At 41.4% G+C, this 19,524-nt stretch overlaps 1 protein-coding gene and 1 long non-coding RNA gene across 2 annotated transcripts in view; both read left to right on the top strand.

Moving 5' to 3' along the window:
* grk5l (G protein-coupled receptor kinase 5 like) overlaps positions 1 to 17,332 on the top strand; it is a 158,258-nt gene extending 140,926 nt beyond the window's left edge. The window contains exons 13-16 of the mRNA XM_034169880.1: positions 25 to 162; positions 9,299 to 9,436; positions 15,232 to 15,363; positions 15,451 to 17,332. Of these exons, the coding sequence (XP_034025771.1) occupies positions 25 to 162; positions 9,299 to 9,436; positions 15,232 to 15,363; positions 15,451 to 15,534 (492 nt within the window). The 3' untranslated portion in view covers positions 15,535 to 17,332. The remainder of the gene's footprint in view (positions 1 to 24; positions 163 to 9,298; positions 9,437 to 15,231; positions 15,364 to 15,450) is intronic.
* LOC117510243 lies at positions 1,846 to 2,030 on the top strand. Its single transcript, XR_004560652.1, has 2 exons — positions 1,846 to 1,907; positions 1,939 to 2,030. It is a non-coding gene; the product is annotated as an uncharacterized LOC117510243 (long non-coding RNA).
* Positions 17,333 to 19,524: the final 2,192 nt, after the last annotated feature.

The following is a 19,524-nucleotide window of genomic DNA, read 5'->3' as shown; positions in this document are numbered from 1 at the left end:
TATATATTTGTTTCTCCTGTTTAGCTACTGATGAAAGACCCCAAGCAGAGGCTCGGGTGTCAAGCAAACAGAGCACCAGACGTGAAATCCCACCCATTCTTCAAAAACATCAACTTCAAGAGGCTGGAGGCTGGAATAGTGGAGCCGCCCTTTGTGCCTGATGTAAGTAGGTTATAACACACTGTATGTGTCATCTGTGACACACCTGGTGCCACTCTTCCTCTTTGAAATATATGATTACTGTTATTTGTTCTTTTAAATATGACCAAATTCCAAATGGGCACCACACAGGATTCCGTAAAACAGATTTTTATTTCTTTATTAGACATCAAATCCATTGAAAAGGAGATTAAAACAGAGCCTTGGATTACACACCAGGGCCCGGACACACCTTTTGACTTTAGTCATTGCACAAAGTGCTTAGTGGGTTAAAGTTTCGCATTACCCGACTAAGGTTTTTAGCCTGGTACAGAGTAGGCTAATCTTATTTTAGTCAACAAAAAGTCAGTGTCTTACCTCAAAAGAAAAAAAAAGGCAGCTATCATGTACCACCACTTGATGGAGAAGGAAGGAAGGAGAGACTTGAGGTGGGAGCAGGTGTTTCATGACCAAATAATCCAGAGGTGGGACGAAGTCACCATCAAGTCACTCTCAAGTCATGAATCAGCATGTCTCAAGTCATAATGACCAAGAATTGTTTGCAAGCTGACTTGAGACTTGACTTGGGACTTACAGATTAATGACTTGAGTTTGACTTGACAGTGACTTTGTCCCACCTCTGGAATAATCCATTGGAGATGTTTCTGGATGCCAAGGTCAAGTGCGTTTCTCTTCTGCTGCAGTGGACTCAGTCACGTTTGTAGTAGATGGACCAATCCGGAAGTAAACAAAACTGTGGCGCATTGGAGGCGTTTCTTGGCAATGGCACTTGCGAGGCCGCTATAACCATGAACATCGTCAACTAATGTAAGATGGCTAATCTACGAGTTTAGCCGTCAATGTAAAATCGAATTATTGTTGGCCGACTAACCATAGTCTACCAAGTAAGGTTAGTACACTCAAAGATTAGACTGTTGTAGGCCCTTGTTCCACAATTTAACAAATCCAGTGAATGTTGGTCCTGGCTGAATTTCACACCTCTATAAATGGACATCTGGAGTTTGAGTTAATACTTTCTTTATAGATAAAATAAAGCAAAATCTAATTTCCCTTTGTGAGAGAGTTCATGAAAATGTTCTTTACTCCATTATCCAGTAGTAATGCAGACCCAATGAGTTCATGTAAAAAGATTTTCTTCAACATCTCAGAAATGCTGGTAAAACCAGATAATTTCCTAAATTACAGATGTAAACCTGCTGGATTCTGCTTATACACAAATAATAGCAGTGTGTTTAAAAAAGTGAATAAAGCTTATAGTCCTTATAATAGCTTCATTTTCCAAACATGTAAATGCATTAGCAACACTGCACATTCTATTCCAAATCAACACATGAATTTTTTTTAATCAAATTTGTTATTACTTTCCAGAAAGTGAAGGAAAAGGAATATTGGGCTGTTCAAAACAATAGCAGTTTTTCTTTCTGTTACTCTTATTACAAGGACAAAGACAGCAAATGTTGTACATGCTGGTTGTAGTGCATTTCTCTCTGAAAATCTGAGTAAAATGGGTTGCTCCAGTCATCATTCAGAAGAACTGCATGCTTTGATTAAAAAGTTGAAGGGGAAAACATATAACGAAGTGCAGAAAATGATAAGCTGCTTAGCAAAAATGATCTCAAATACTTTAAAATGTCAATCAAAACCAGAAAGACTTGGAAGAAAATGTAAAACCGCCATTAAAATGGATTGAAGAATAGCCAGAAGGGCAAAGACTCAGCCAGTGATCACCTCTAGGGTGATCAAAGAAGGTCTAAAGTTACCTATGAGTACTGTAACAAGGTCTAAAGTTACCTATGAGTACTGTAACAATTAGAAGATGCCTATGTGAAGCCAAGCTATGGACAAGAAACCCCTGCAAAGTCCCATTGTTGAAATGTGCTGAAGAGGTTACAATCTGCCAAACAACATAATGACTGGTCTAAAGAGAAATGGAGCAACATTTTGTTGACTGATGAAAGCAAGATTGTTCTTTTTGGGTCTAGGGGCCACAGACAGTTTGTAAGAAGACCACCAGAAACTGAATTCAAGCCAGAGTACACTGTGAAGCAAGTGAAACATAGTGGAGCAAGCGTCATGACATGGGGATGTTTCTCAGACTATTTATCACATACCAGGGAACATAGATTAGTTTGAATAAATCAGAATACTTGAAGAGGTCATGTTGCTTTATGCCGAACAGGAAATGCCCTTAAAAGAGATGTTTCAACAGGACAAGGACCTCAAACACACCAGCTAGCGAGCAGCATCTTGGTTCCAGATCAGCAAGATTAACGTTATGGAGTGGCCAGCCCAATCCTGGGACTTTAATCTAATAGAAAACTTGTGGGGTGACTGTTTCTGAGGAAAAAAACAAAAAATGCAGAGGAATTGTGGAATGTAGTCCAATCGTCCTGGGCTGGAATACCTGTTCAAAGGTGCCAGAAGTTGACTGACTCCATGCAGCACAGATGTGAAGCAGTTCTCAGAAACAACTAAATATTAGTTCAGTGATTCACAAGAAAGCAAAATCTCCAAGCATTTAGTTCATACAGTAAATGTTTGAGTTTGTAAAGACAAATGCAGACTCTGCTACGGTGCATCTGGTAAGTCTTCACAGCGCTTCACTTTTTTCACTTTTTTTTTTGTTGTTCCAGCTGTATTCCAAAATGGATGAAATTATTTATTTTTCCTCAAAATTCTACACAAAAGACCCCATAATGACAATGTGTTTTTTGCAAATTTATTAGAAATAAAAATAAATAAATAAATCGCACGTACATAAGTATTCACAGTCTTTGCCATGAAGCTCAAAATTGAGCTCAGGTGCTGTTTCCACTGATCATCCTTGAGATGTTTCTACAGCTTAATTGGAGTCCACCTGGGGTAAATTCAGTTGATTGGACGTGATTTGGAAAGACACACACCTGTCTACATATAAGGTTCCACAGTTGACAGTGTATGTCAGAGCACAAACCAAGCAAGAAGTCAAAGGAATTGTCTGTAGACCTCAGAGATACAGTTGTCTGGGGGGACAAATCTGGGGAAGGGTACAGAAACATTTGCTGCTGCTTTGAAGGTCCCAATGAACACAGTGGCCTCCATCATCCATAAATGGAAAAAGTTAGGATCCATAAGGTGTCTTCCTAGAGCCAGCTGCCCATCTGAACTGAACGATCAGGGAAGAACTCGATGGTCACTCTGTCAGAGCTCCCGCATTCCTATGTGGTGAGAGGGGAACCTTCCAGAAGGACAGCCATCTTTGCAGCAATCCACCAATCAGGCCTGTATGGTAGAGTGGCCAGACAGAAGCCACTCCTTAGTAAAAGGCACATGGCAGCCTGCCTGAAGTTTGCCAAAAGGCACCTGAAGGACTCTTAGACTATGAGAAACAACATTCTCTGGTCTGATGAGATAAAGATTGAACTTTTTGGTGTGAATGCCAGGTGTCATGTTTGGAGGAAACCAGGCACCATCCCTAGAGTGAAGCATGGTGGTGGCAGCATCATGCTGTGAGGATGTTTTTCAGCAGCAGGAACTGGGAGACTAGTCAGGATTGAAGGAAAGATGAATACAGCAATGTACTGAGACATCATGGATGAAAACCTGCTCCAGAGCGCTCTTGACCTCAGACTGGGGCGGCAGTTCATCTTTGAGCAGAGCAACGGCCCTCAGCACACAGCCAAGATATCAAAGGAGTGGCTTCAGGACAACTCTGTGAATGTCCTTGAGTGGCCCAGCCAGAGCCCAGAGCTGAATCCAATTGAACATCTATGGAGAGATCTGAAAATGACTGTGCTCCGATACTCCCCATCCAACCTGATGGAGCTTGAGAGGTGCTGCAAAGAGGAATAGACAAAACTGCCCAAAGATAGGTGCGCCAAGCTTGTGGCATCATAATCAAGAAGACCTGAGGCTGGAACTGCTGCCAAAGGTGCATCAACAAAGTATTGAGCAAAGGGTATGAATAATTACGTCATGATTTCTTAGTCTTTTTTAATTTCTAATAAATTTGCAAAAAAAAAAAAGGGGGTGTTGTGAGTACAATTTTGAGGTGAAAAAATTAATTTTCTCCATTTTGTAATAAGGCTGTAACATAACAAAATGTGGAAGAAGTGAAGAGCTGTGAATACTTTCCGGATGCACTTTTTTTTGTTTTGTTTTTTTTTTTGAACAGCCTAATATTACTTTTTCTTCACGTTCTGTAAAGTAATAATAAATTTGGTACATTTTTCTTCATGTTTTGGTTTGGAATAGAATGTGCAGTGCTCCCAGTGCATTTGCATGTATGGAAATAAAAGCTGAAAAAAGGAAGCAACCGTTCAGCATGAAATGTGTTTAAAAAAATGTCTTGCCATGAGAGAGGGTAACCGGTTAAGTTTCCATCAGAACAACAATGTAGTACTATGTATCATAAGTGGTTTAATTTTTCCCACACTGTGAGGAGACACAAGTTCAGACATTGACGTTCTCCTGTCAGAGTTCTGCAAAAAAGTGTGCCGTGTTTAATGTTGCAAACGGGGGTGACAATCCGGCTCATGCAGAGCACCCGTTTTGAATGTTTTCCTTGTGTACCTGCTGCAACCACAGCTGATTAGACAAGTCTAGTTTTCCTGGTTCTTCATTGGCTGAGCACACTTGATTTAGATCATTAGCGGTAAGAGTGGAGCATGGTGTGCACTGTATTTTTTAACCTGAGCTCTATTTTTAAATGGTTTCGGGTTCATCTTTTCCAGTCAAGTCTGGAAGCATGTGCTGGTGCCACATCCACTATCCTACAGAACTGTCTTTGGTCCCTGATGGAACATCTCTCTAGTTAGGGAATGGACCATCAGCACCTCTCTAAAGTAACTATCTGCCTGAGCAGCCAGTTGCCTTCTACAGCCTCTGGCATTCTAAACACTGAAGCAGTATTCATATTCTCACACGGGACAGAAATTATTTGAATGACTGCAGCATAGATATAGAACGCTGATGACATTGAGGCTAAATGTCTACATCGTCTAAGTCTATGGCGCAAGCTAAAAATACTCACAGCAAACCACTTCTTATCACCCTGCAGATGTACACATGCATGTTTACCTCACTAAAGGTAAAGAAACTTTTTTTAAAGGACCAGTTATACAGATAGCTGCTTACCTTAGCCTCCTGGCCATTCGGCGGTGCTGCTCTCCACTGAGTCATTACAAGTTGATAGTCGATGTGGAGCTTGATCTTTAGCTTACAACAGAAACGATCCTTCATTGATGGGAAAGTCTACTCTCGAACACCTCCCAGGGGATACGCGCATGTGTGTGTGTGTGGCTTACCGTTGCACATCGCTTGAAGTGAACTTTTGTTATGAGACTAATAAAGGACTAAGACTAATAAAGGAATATGTAATAAATGTAATGTAATGAAATATACAGCCAATTACACAGAACTAAAGTCCGTATGACCGCAAACTAATTGCACATGATGCTTGCCATAAAAAATTTTTTCGTACCTATGAAAAAGTCAAAACAAGAAAATTGGCGAATCTGGGAGTTCTCTTAAGTCACCCTTACAAACCATTTATGGATGAATCTCCACAGTGAGCCACAGTGTTTAAATATAAAAGAGTAAAATGTAAATAAAAAATGAGCTTGCCATTTTATTTACAAGCATTTTGTTTAAAAAAAAAATAAATAAAAGGAATTGTATTGGGGTTAAAGACCATTATATAGTAAGTTAGATAGAGAACACTCCAAAGAGAGTTTTTTCTTTTCTTTTTCTTTTCTTTCTTTGTTTATTATTTACAGTCAGCTTAGAAGTCCAAAAGTAGTTCCATCTTTTAGAATGAAAGTACAAAAGAAAGAAATGTTTGGAAGGGAATGCAACAGGAAATAATTAAAATTATAATAAATACCTTTCTTCTTGACCTTCTTTTAGAAAATCTGTATGCAATTAATTCACAAATGTTTCATTACCATGCAGTACTTACTCTCCTCCCAATGATATGGGTTTTTGTGCTGCTGTTCATACAGTTTTGGCGCGTGCTTCAGTTTTAACACTGCCATATGCCCGTATACTTTAGGGCAAATAAAAAGCAGTTGATCCACACTGTGGCAGAGCGTTTCAAGACAGCTGCATTTTTCAGAGCCAACACAAAATGTTTTACAGGGAATGCAGTGGCGTGAACGTTTTAGACCCTCCTTTGAATCCGGCTGCTGCTACCTGCCATTGACCTTGGACAAGACATTAAATCTACATTGTCTCAGTCCACCTAACTGTAAAAATTGGTACCGGCATTGGTCAGGGAAGTAACTGTGAGGCATCATTGTAAGGTGCTGTGCACACACCACACATAAGGGTGAAGAGTGAGATGTACTTCTGTCTTGTGGGACGTACAAATAGCCGGTGTGGAGTGATTGTGTAGTACTTCTGAAGCACAGCACAGTGCATATTATTGTCATCGCACGACCCGTACTAGCCGTGTTGTTGACTTGGGTTAGGCGTACGATGGCAGTGCGGCCCTGTACATGCTTGTATGCATTCTTGAGCTTTCGCAAGACCCGTAGAATTTACATGTGCAATAGTGAAGGTGTCCATGGGCAGTCTGTGACCTTCTATGGCGCTCAGCACACACACACCTGAAGTGCACATCTCATGCATGGTTTTGCCATTTTTTCCCACCAGTAGACTGCCCATAGCAGCATGTATGTTGAGTTGTGAGGGAGGCTTTAGGTGAGAATGGGTTTGGTTTTGAGTAGGGTTAGGATGATGGGTACACTAGCCATTGACTATATTGACAGCAAATTAATAAGGTAAAATATCAGCAGTGAAACTCCAAATTGACTTCAGTTTTATTTAAAACCCTTACCCCTATTCCACAGGGCACTGTTTTACTACAAGTGCCCATGATCCAAAAGAAAGTGGAGAAAAAAAGGGTTTAAATAGGTTGATCCAGCTTGCCTCCTAACAGACTGGCTTATGAAGTGCAGACCTGGCATTGCATCTGAAAGGCTCTGTGCCCTCGCCACATCCGATTGAGCTGTTCAACTTTGAACAAAACTGCAACTAATGTTGCTTCAACTTCAATTTTTACCCCCGTGGAGCACAATCAAACATGTTTCAAGTCATACTTATGAGGAATACCCTGTTTAAAGATGTTTATACTTGATTGAAGCTGTTAAGACTATGAACACCCGGAAGTGACCGTGTAATGACACTGATTTTGTGAATCGGGATCAAATTTTTGAATAGTTTGAAAATCTAACCCCAATTTCAAAACTGGTGCCGATGATGGCCGTAACTATTATGTATACCAAGTATTTCCAAGATTGACAAAAGGTGGATCAAGAAGTTATTGTGATGCTTCAAAACGCACCCAGATTTGCTATTTGGGATTAAACGGGAATGAACGGCACTCTGTGGAAAAGCCCAAATAAGTGAAGGCAGTGCTGGCTGCTGCTGGACTTTGGCCTGTGTTAGTGACTGCTTGATCGCTGTCCTCAGAGGAAAAAAATGTATCTGCAGGAGTATCCTGTCTCTGTGTTTTCATAGCTGTGCAGGAAAAGCTGAATTACCCAAACAGCAGGAAATAAGTCGACTAGCTGGGTACTAGCGAATTATTGATGATTATATGAAGGCTGAGTGGATCCTTGTCATTTGATTGGTGCTTTGTATGCCACGTGACATGGATTATTCATCCCATTTGTGTTGCATTGCATTTAGCATGCAAATTTGGTTCAGTGCGTTTTGTACCATTGCATGCTGCAACCACCGCCCACTAGTGGGGGCAGCATTTAGCTGAACATGGCGGAGTTTGTTTTGCTGTCAGGCGATGATTTGAAGGAGCTAATTCACGGCGCTAATTCTAACACACACACACACTATGCTGTAAGCTGTCTGAATGCATGAAGAGCTGTTAGGATGAAAATCTGGACAAATTTCTGACACGATTTTCCGCTGGAGTGAGGAAAGTAGACAGCTGTCTGTACACGAAGCCAGTGCATGGCATCACGGACTACATCATCAGAATTGTTTTTTGAAAGTTGACTGAGAAGCACCAGTGACACACACCAAAACGTAAGTCCCTTCCCTGTTGTATATAAATCAATAAAATATCAAATGACAAGGATCTGTTTTTGCGGTTATATAAAACCAATAATTAATGTTTTTTCATTCTTTCAATGGAACAAATATTTCTTGAGGTGAAAGAAGGAATGTACTGTTCGAGGTGAAATATTCATACCGCTGAACTCATGAACTTTCATTATTTGTATGTTATTGCGAAGGGTCATCCTAGGCCCAGTTTTGTGCACGATGTAGATAGGACCTCTCATTTTTTTTGTTTGTTTTTATATTTTTAGAAAGTCTCCCATTGCTTTCCATGTTATTTGTAGTTCTGAGAAACAGCACTCTCCCTGCACGTCATCACAGTTAGAAACAAAAAAACAGAACTGTTAGCCCTTGGTTCATGTGTCCTCTCAGTTATATTTAAAAAAAATTCTTCAGCAACAATTAATGTTGAAAAATTTTGAATGATGCTGATAAGTCAATGAAAGACCTTGTAGCGTAGTAAAATATGTCTCACAAAGGGTACTTTGTTAATCTACGTGATGTGAAGAGTACATACTTTTTCTCTCTTCCTCTTCTGTGTCCAAAGGATTGGAAACCTGCAGACTCCCCTGAAGTGTGACACCAAGAAATATGGGCAATTTCAAGCTTTATCTAAATTATCTGAGACTATTCAACCAAAAATAAATTGAAAACAACTTTGTCAATTTTTATTTTTTTTTTTTTTTGAAATGGCCCCCAGCTCTTCCATGTCATTCCTGTTACCCATTTTGCCTGATGGAATTCTGTAGAATGCAAATTTTTCTCCATGATGATTGCTGCAACCATGTGCTGGACATGAAACCCTCATGTGTTCTTTTAACCAGATGTTTCTAAATGAGAAACTATGGAATGGGATTATTACTTTGCTCGTTGTGTAATTCCACACAAAACGCCACAAACAGGAGTTAACTTTTGCCTCCAAGATGGTGGCAAAAGAATAAACACATGATCAAATGCTGTCTGTTGCACGTGGTCTGTTGATGGGTAAATGTCAAAAATATGATTCCATTTAATAATTACTAAGATAAACTCTCCTCTTTTCCCATGCATTTTTTTTTTCATGACCATTGGCTTGTTGCAGCCTCGGGCAGTGTACTGTAAAGACGTGTTGGATATCGAGCAGTTCTCCACAGTCAAAGGAGTCAATTTGGACCAAACTGACAATGACTTCTACTCCAAATTTGCCACAGGCAGCGTTTCCATCCCATGGCAGAATGAGGTAAGTAAATGTGCCTTCTTGGGTTTTTTTTTAATGGAGTCCACGTTACACACTTTACCACATGTGATGCGATGGTTGTCATGGTTTCAGACCTGGGTGTGTGTGTGTGTGTGTGTGTGTGTGTGTGTGTGTGTGTGTGTGTGTGTGTGTGTGTGTGTGTGTGTGTGTGTGTGTGTGTGTGTGTGTGTGTGTGTGTGTGTGTGGTAACTTTAGTTGTTAAAATTCCAGGTCAGTACCTTGGCATAATTTCTCATGAGTCAGCATGTGGAGGTCATAGGTCAAGACAAGGTGTTGCAGGTGGTGCAGTTATTATATTTCTTGGGGGGGTTAATCACTGTAGGTGAGTGTGCACCGCGCCAGCACCACTCTCAGTGGATTTGATCCCTAGTTCAAATGAGTGCTAGAGTATCCCAGAGGAAGACAAAGATTAAAAAGAACCATATCAGGCTGAAGGCAGCTGACATGATCAGACTCAACAAGCTCATCAGGGAAGCTGGCTCTGTTCCAGGGGGGTTGAGCTGGAGTCTGTGGTGGAGGTGTCAGAGAGGAGGATGTTGAGGAAACTGCTCAGCATCCTGGACAACTCCTCCCACCCCTTGCATGCCAGACTGATGTCCTGTCAGAGCACCTTCAGCCATAGACAAAGAACACCGAGGTGCACCATGGAACGCCACATGATGTCTTTCCTACCTGTGGCAGTCAGACTGTATAATTCCTCCCCCTTCTGCAGGATGAATACATAATGAACAGAGTTATTCAGTTACTCAGCCACATGCAATATTGTGGAACATATTGTGCAAATGTCTTCCAGTCATTTTGCATAAATTTGTTGTATTTATTTAAAAAAAAAAAAAAATCACTGTCCACTGTTTACTCTTCCGGCACTCTGGCAAAATAATTTCCTTTGGCATAAATAAAGTTGATGTTATCTTATGTTATCAGGCTTACATTTTTTTATTAGTACTCTTTCTCTGTGAACCTTTGTACAATTCTACAACATTGAATATTTAACATGAAACTCAAACAATATTTAATATTTAACAATAATTAAAAACTTAGTTTGCTCCAGATGACCTCTTTGACATTACAGCCCTTATCTTCCACCATGCAATGACACAATGCAAGTGTTATTGCTAGTTTCCACCCAGTACAGTTACCATTTTCATGCCCTGTGCACAGTTTTCTTTGATAACAAATCTACTTGCTTTCATATCTACACCCATGGCCCATATTTATCTAAAAATGAGGTGTGGTCAGGCACAAAGCTAGTGTGTTCACATTGTCCATCACAAAAAAAGAGTTTGTGTTTAGATTATCTAAATATAGCACAATGCTAAAATTCCCTCAGCCATATGGGCATAAAAATAGGAAACAGAATGTGACCTTTTGACCGCTTGAAATAGGTCAAGGTTAGCCATCTTTCGTGTCCAAGGTCTGTGTCCCAAGAATGCTTCCTATGAATTTGAAGACCTTGGCAGTGATAGGCTTGGACTTATGCTGAGCACAGACAGACGGACGGATGGATGCAAGGCCTTTGCAATACCCGGTGGCCATATTTTGGCCTCTGTTTAAAAAAAAAAAAAAACAGGTCAAAGTCTGGTTCAGTGATTTTTTTGCGGTACTGTAAGAGCACAGCACTCAGACATAAGTGGGTGCACCACACATGTACACTCAACACATAGTGTACAAGAGCGCATAATATGAACATAAAACTAGGGATGTCCCGATCCGATTACGTGATCTGAAATCGGGCCGATCACGTGGTTTCAGACTTGATCGAAATCGGACGTTGCATCCTGATCAGGAATCCGATATAGATTTTATCCTCCTTATTTTGATCAGCGCTATTTCAGGCTCATTATTGCAGATTAATGGGCCTTTCACGCGTCGAAAGCATCAGAGGCATGAGACGCGTTGCTTTTTAGAGGCGTCAGAAGCGTCGCTTTAGCTCGGCTTTTGACGTGACGCTTCTGACGGGAGCGCGCATTGCCACTTGTCGGCAGGCTGACGCGGTCAAAGTTCAACCCAATCTTTTTTTTTTTTAATTGAACAAAAGAAAAACATAAGTTCAACCGGACAGAGGTGGGGGGAGTTACGCACGCAAAGTTTCTTTCGCAGCACTGCTGTTTGTGTGTTTACGCGCTCAGCCTTACGCCTCGATGGAATGACAAGAGGATGATGGACACTTTCCCACCAAAACTCTTGCGCAGTCATCCTTCCGTGCGCAGCAGGACCCGGTGCTGACCAAATCCTCAGGATGACGATCTGTCATTTGATTAACAAAAAGAAAAAAAAAAAATTGTCCTGTGATCGTTTGTCTACAAAACGGAGCAAGAGATGGTGTGCGCACGAGCGGCATGCGCACTCATCACATTTAGGAGTGCATCTTAAAGAGCTTCCATCTTTATTCACATTCACTGCGCTGCTCTGAACTTGTTGAACACTGATAAAGCATCAGAGGGGCACAATGAGGACCGTCAGGATGCAAATGTAAGTTGTTTTTTTTTTCACTTTTACTTTTCAAGTTGACTTTTGAGCTTTCGATGCTCTGAGCTGTGACGTAGCTTCACGCTGTCCAGTAGGAACGACGCGTGGGGCCAAAACACGGAAGACTAGTGGCAGAAACCACTGATCTGTACAAATGGTAAATGGACTGCATTTATATACCGCTTTTCCATCTGCATCAGATGCTCAAAGCGCTTTACAATTATGCCTCACATTCACCCCGATGTCAGGGTGCTGCCATACAAGGCGCTCACTACACACGGGGAGCAATAGGGGATTAAAGACCTTGCCCAAGGGCCCTTAGTGATTTTCCAGTCAGGCTGGGATTTGAACCACAGATCAGTGCAGAAACCACGTGTCTGAAGAAAAATCCTTGGAAATGATTTGTTGTTTGTTACTTCAAAATTTCTGATACTGTTTAAAAAAGTTTAGAACACTTGTAATTAAAATAGCTAAATCAATAAATGGTTCTTTAGAAACCTTTCATCTATAAATTAAAACCACCTGTTATTTCAGATTAGATAATTTCTTGTTTAACATAAGGAACCTTGGACATTTATTTTTAGACAAATAAAACAACAATTTTTTAAGTCTGGTAGATTATTACTTGATTGTTCATGCTACCTCAAGGAGAAGTGCACTGTTTAAGTGATAAATAATAAAATAAGGTGATTAAAATGAAATTATTATATATTTAGCATTTGTTCATTGTTCATTCAGATTTTTAAAGTATCAGATCGGGACTCGGTATTGGCAGATACTCAAAATCAATAAAAGGCCACTCTGAAAGGTGCAGTTTTATCACACAGCACAATGCCACAGATGTCGCAAGATTTGAGGGAGTGTGCAATTGGCATGCTGACAGCAGGAATGTCAACCAGAGCTGTTGCTCGTGTATTGAATGTTCATTTCTCTACCATAAGCCGTCTCCAAAGGCGTTTCAGAGAATTTGGCAGTACATCCAACCAGCCTCACAACCGCAGACCACGTGTAACCACACCAGCCCAGGACCTCCACATCCAGCATGTTCACCTCCAAGATCGTCTGAGACCAGCCACTCGGACAGCTGCTGAAACAATCGGTTTGCATAACCAAAGAATTTCTGCACAAACTGTCAGAAACCGTCTCAAGGAAGCTCATCTGCATGCTCGTCGTCCTCATCGGGGTCTCGACCTGACTCCAGTTCGTCGTCATAACCGACTTGAGTGGGCAAATGCTCACATTCGCTGGCGTTTGGCACATTGGAGAGGTGTTCTCTTCACGGATGAATCCCGGTTCACACTGTTCAGGGCAGATGGCAGACAGCGTGTGTGGCGTCGTGCGGCTGAGCGGTTTTCTGATGTCAATGTTGTGGATCGAGTGGCCCATGGTGGTGGTGGGGTTATGGTATGGGCAGGCGTCTGTTATGGACGAAGAACACAGGTGCATTTTATTGATGGCATTTTGAATGCACAGAGATACCGTGTCGAGATCCTGAGGCCCATTGTTGTGCCATACATCCAAGAACATCACCTCATGTTGCAGCAGGATAATGCACGGCCCCATGTTGCAAGGATCTGTACACAATTCTTGGAAGCTGAAAATGTCCCAGTTCTTGCATGGCCGGCATACTCACCGGACATGTCACCCATTGAGCATGTTTGGGATGCTCTGGACCGGCGTATACGACAGCGTGTACCAGTTCCTGCCAATATCCAGCAACTTTGCACAGCCATTGAAGAGGAGTGGACCAGCATTCCACAGGCCACAATTGACAACCTGATCAACTCTATGCGAAGGAGATGTGTTGCACTGCATGAGGCAAATGGTGGTCACACCAGATACTGACTGGTATCCCCCCCCCAGTAAAACAAAACTGCACCTTTCAGAGTGGCCTTTTATTGTGGGCAGTCTAAGGCACACCTGTGCACTAATCATGGTGTCTAATCAGCATCTTGATATGGCACACCTGTGAGGTGGGATGGATTATCTCAGCAAAGGAGAACTGCTCATTATCACAGATTTAGACTGGTTTGTGAACAATATTTGAGGGAAATGGTGATATTGTGTATGTGGAAAAAGTTTTAGATCTTTGAGTTCATCTCATACAAAATGGGAGCAAAACCAAAAGTGTTGCGTTTATATTTTTGTTGAGTGTAATAGAGCTGGGCAGCGATTAAAAATTAAAAAGTGGTATCTTCCAGCTCTTGATTGGCTGAGCACACCTTAGAGTGTTAATTGCCTGGGAGTGGAACGGGACGAGTTAGGAAACATGCAGGGTAGGGGCCCTCCAGGAACAGGGTCGGGTGCAGCTGACAGATACTCTAGACACATTGCATCACAGCATGTGTTTCTGTACAGTCCTTCTATGACAAGCATTTGTGTCACATCATTGTGTAGTGTATGACAACATAATTGATACTGTATTACTTTGTGAAATAACGTTTTATTTTTATTTTTAGATATTTTTGAGTGTATGTCAGAAAAAAATGTCAAATATATTAGATTTATATACAAATACAGGAGCATATTCCTTCATCTTAGATTATGTTGTTCGAGCAAGCAACCAGCTAACGTCACACTAACTTTTTTTTATCAGATTGGCAGCTGTGTCACTCAACATTTGCATAAAATTTATTTATTTATTTTTGTCTATTTTGGCCCTGCCTGTGTGGCGGCATAGCATCCGTTGTCTGTTGTCGCTGTAAGTGCCCACTCTGAAAATGAATGACAGTTTGTCGCTTTGCCCCTGTCGCTTGTAGCTAATCCGACAGTAGGGTAATAGTTCTTAACTTAAAGTAGCATATGTGTTTCATTCATCTGCATGGTTGAGATCCATCTCAAAGTCCATCTGGCACTCTTCAGAGCAGAGAAACAGGAGTTAAAGGATGCAATATTCACATTGTTGTTAGGTGAGCTGTCACGGGAACTTCCACCACCTTCTTTTCTTGCCATCTGATTCCCGCTTGCCCTAACGGTGCAGATCCTTTTCATGAAAAGAAACCTTTCTATGCCTTGTGTCCATTCAATACCACAACACTATGCGCCTTGTGCACCAGTTTGACAGGTGACACTCCACTTAGTTTGTTTATGACCCCACAGAACCTCCATAAATAACCAGATGAATGCAACCATTTTGCTCACTGTGCCCACTCAGTTTCTGCACCCCATAAGATAGCAATAAGGCTCTTGAACGCTCCCCAACTGGATTTGCATGCCGCATTTTAGCCTGTGCGCAATAGAGCCTTAAAATGTGACCATTTGTTAGTCTGATGAAAGAACACTGAATATCACTCCACATCTCTCCACAGATGATAGAAACTGAGTGTTTCAGAGATCTGAATGTGTTTGGGCCTCAAGGGACGAGACCTCCTGATCTGGACTGGAATCAGCCACCAGAACCGCCTCGACGCAGCCTGCTGGACAGGATCTTCAGGAGGCATGTAAGTGAGCAAGCACTAGCAAATGTAGTGCTAATGAATTCCCAGCATCTCACACCATTGTATCTGTGTGTTTTCACTCTGCTGTAGCACCCAGAGGTGTCTATTTCCCACAGCCGTGTGCAGTCTTCCAGTGTAAACTCTGTGGACTCCATGTCCAACTCTGCCCCCTAGTGGCACAGTGGCAGTGTGGGAGCCACACACAAAGGGAATGAGCTCCGAGGGTTTTCCCTCTGCTGACTGGTTCACAGATGGGCCTAAGCAGCAGCCGGTGACAGCCTAATGGTCAGCCCGGGAGAGAGAAGGGGGTGGGGGGGTGACCGGGCTGTGAGAAGTCGTCTGAGCTGCAGAGACAGTTCGAAATATTCAGACATACCTTACTTACTTACCCTCAGGATTGTTGGACTACACAACAGAGCCACTGACGTTGAAACGGAAAAGGATAAAAAACAAGCTAATATTCAGGGGATCCACTGCATAATAAAGACCACCACAGGGAACAGAAGATTGCGATCTTAGTGAATTGCTATTCCCACAAAAGGAAGTTATTTTTCCATTTCTTTTTGGCTTGCATCTTCTCATCTCCTGCACTTTTCACCTCTTAAGTGTCACCGTCTGTACAACCCAAATGCTCCCTTTTCCCATACCTCAGATACACTCCTGAACACATCACCTCAACACATAATTTACAATACCTCCCACCCACTCAGGCCAAAGATTACAGTTCAGGTCTGTGTCACCTTAATCTTTTTCTTTCTTTCTTTTGGGAAGTTTTGTTTTCAGCGCTGACATTTGAAACCACACAGGATCAAAAAGGCAGGATCCATTTTTCTACACATTCTCTAAATGTGAGCCTGCAACGTATCGTACTGCTTAAAGCACATAGTCACAGATGCCGAGAATTGTCTTTTTATTGCATGGATATGTGTAAGTATGGAGAGCTATGTCCTTATGCTTCTGCATCATACCTCATTCCACTGATGACGACTCCTTCAGTTTACAGTGTCACTTTATATTTGAGATTGTGGACTTTAAAAAAAAAAAAATCAAATTAATATGCTGTATAGAAATCTTTTTTTTTTCCCTGCACAATCCCCGTGGAGTGGAGAGGAACACATGCACTCAGCTGATTTCCATGTTGCACAAAATAAACGTGATGTTGTCTCTTCTTCACCAGATGTCTTTTACCTCGGCTCATTATGGCACATGATGACATTGAAGCTCACACGTGGCTGGTTTCCTCCCATTAGGTCCAACTTTTCCTTTTATGTTTCAAAGATATTGCTGCCTAGCCTAAAACAGGCTTTTCCACTTCTCTTACGAACACCTCACAAATCTAAAGGGTCTTCCTTCTTCCAAACATTCTTTGTGGATGCAGGGTATCTTATCGGAATGTTTATTTTTGAATTGGTGGTGTCGAATCGTGCTGGAGGAGGAGCAGAAGAGATGAGAGTCCTGCGTAGAAGTGGCCTTTTTTGCAGCAGCACAGCCGATTAAAGGGGACGGAGAGTTCGCGCTCCGTGTCTAACAGTGCACTATTTTCCTGTTAGAACGAGCAACAGTGGGTCCAGACAGTCATTTAAACATGCTTCCTAATCCCACCCAAGCCAGTTTTTTTTCTTTGCATACTCTTGATATGGGAAAAAAAAACCATCACATTCATAACGAAGTGCCTCCTTGTTAGCGTGATCTCCCAGACGTCGCCCACACAGACATCAGCATTTTCTTTATTCTCTGACTGTCATGCGCTGTTTGTCTCACTGGGGAACAAATCAACACAAGTACACAAGACTGGAGCAGTCTGTTGGATGTGAACTGAAAACTGATGATGTGGGGAGTATGAGGGGATGCTTTTGGGTTTTTTTTCCTTTATAATGTGATGTACATCAAAGTGCTGAGTGCATGTGAAAGCCAAACCCACTGTGTCACTGAACGCCTAATAAACTCTGTGCTATAGTTTGACTATTCCAAAGTATGACTGTCTCTTTATTCCACACTGTAGACTCCACCCTTCACTGCTTGATTAACATTTCAGCATCATTTCTATCAGAATTACCCAGCAGACTTAGTGTGTGGACTTTCAGCTTTAATTCAAGGAGCTTAATGAAAATATTGCATGCCAAGTGGTTAATGCGCTTGGTTTCAGTTCAGAAGGTTCCAGGTTCAAATCCCACCCCTGCCACATTTCTCCATGTAATGTGGAGTTGCGTCAGGAAGGGCATCCGGCGTAAAACTTGTGCCAATTCAACAAGCAGATCCACCTTGGATTTGCTGTGGCGACCCCAAGTGCAAACAAGGGAGCAGCCGAAGGGACTTTTACTAATGAAAATATTGCATGAACCATTTAGGAATTAGTAATTTTTATACGCATCCACTGTATTTTCAGAGGCTGTAAGTACGTACTTGGTCAAAGATGCATGATACATCGTTTCTCCAATTACAGCCACAGAAGTCTTTATCCTTTTCAGAGTTGTAATTGGTGTATTGTGGCTTCCCTCATTTATTACCTAGATTTTTGTGGACAGGTTGGTGATACATCTGGTTTGGAGTGGGCATGAAAGGTTTCTCCTTATTAAAAATTGCTGATTTGAGGGAGTTTTTCCTTACCACTGTCATCAATGCACTTTCTCATGGGGCGGGCAAGATCCAGACCTTGCTTTTGTGTGACTTATGATTTGGCACTTTCTAAATAATTTACTATACAGTAGTTAATTTGCCATATGTTTATATTTCTTAGTGATTGATAAATATGATGTCCAAGACAAATGACTCGGAAATGCTCATATATCCTAAAGTAACTGCAACAATGATTATTTGTATTAACAACAACCCTTAAATTTAGTCTGTCTAATTAGGTATGGGTGCTGACAATGGAAGCACTGTGTATAAAAAATACATACAAAAAGGCAATTTCTAAATAGTTAGTGTGATCTCTGACACATGGACTTCTGTTACATACGTCATAGAGGAGGCAGCTCAGTGGATAAGGAGCTGTTCTGCCAATTGCCTAGCCGTGGATTGGAAACCTGCTCATGTAACTTGGACAAGAAATTTAGGATGTGATTTTCTAAAGTTTTGCATTTGGTAAAATGTTTGCATACACCGTAGTACTTGCAAGCAAAAGAAAAAGTGCATTATAATCTGCAGTGCATCTGGAAAGTATTCACAGCACTACAATTTTTTCCACATTTTATGTTACAGCCTTATTTCAAAATGAGTAAATTCATTTTTCCAGCGAAATTCTACTCACAATACCCCATAATTTTTCTAATGTTTTAAAATAACTCTGAATAAAATATCAGTAAAATAATCAAAACATAATTGGGGTATTCAATGTCATACAACTGTTGTGATTTTTTTTTAAACAAAATGGAGTTGTCCCACACTATTGCTGTAATTTCCACCACAACACTGTAATGTCCCTGAACAGTTTGTATGAAAGATTGTTTGGGTAGTTTCTATGGAGATAAACAGTGACATCAGAGCACATGTATATAGCGCCAAATCACAACAAACAGTTTCCCCAAGGCGCTTTATATTGTAAGGCAATGGTGTGGTGGAAATGACATTACAAGGCCAAATTTCTTAACACATTCATTCATTGTAAAGATAACTATAAAAGTGTGAAATTTCCCCTTTTTTCTGTTTTTCATACAATATGATCAAAGGACATAAATGCCCGTAGTCTAAGAATCACCGTTTTATTGCTTTGAAGGTCCCAGTGAGCACAGTGTCTTCCATCATTTGTAAATGAAAGAAGTTCTGATCCACCAGGTGGAGAGAGGAGAACCTTCCAGAAGAACAACCATCTCTGCAGCAATCCACCAATCAGGCCTGTATGGTAGAGTGGCCAGAAGGAAGCCACTCCTTAGCAAAAGGCACATGGCAACCCGCCTGGAGTTTGCCAAAAGGCGCCTGATGGACTCCCAGACCATGAGAAACTGAATTCTGTGGTCTGATGAGAATTAGGGCCCCTTCACACATAGTACAAATCAGGGTGAATCACGGTGGCACAGCTCGTATGAGCGAACCACAAAAACATCGAGTCGACAGACAAGTGTGAACGATCCTGCTACGACGGTTTCGTGCACATGACTGTCATGCACAGGCACAATGCAAGCAGCTGGAGCATGTAACCACATTGCACAGCTGCTGTGAAAAAAA

Source organism: Thalassophryne amazonica, chromosome 5 (assembly GCF_902500255.1).
Source record: "Thalassophryne amazonica chromosome 5, fThaAma1.1, whole genome shotgun sequence".
Taxonomy (NCBI): Eukaryota; Metazoa; Chordata; class Actinopteri; order Batrachoidiformes; family Batrachoididae; genus Thalassophryne; species Thalassophryne amazonica.
This window is presented reverse-complemented; position numbering and strand designations above follow the sequence as displayed.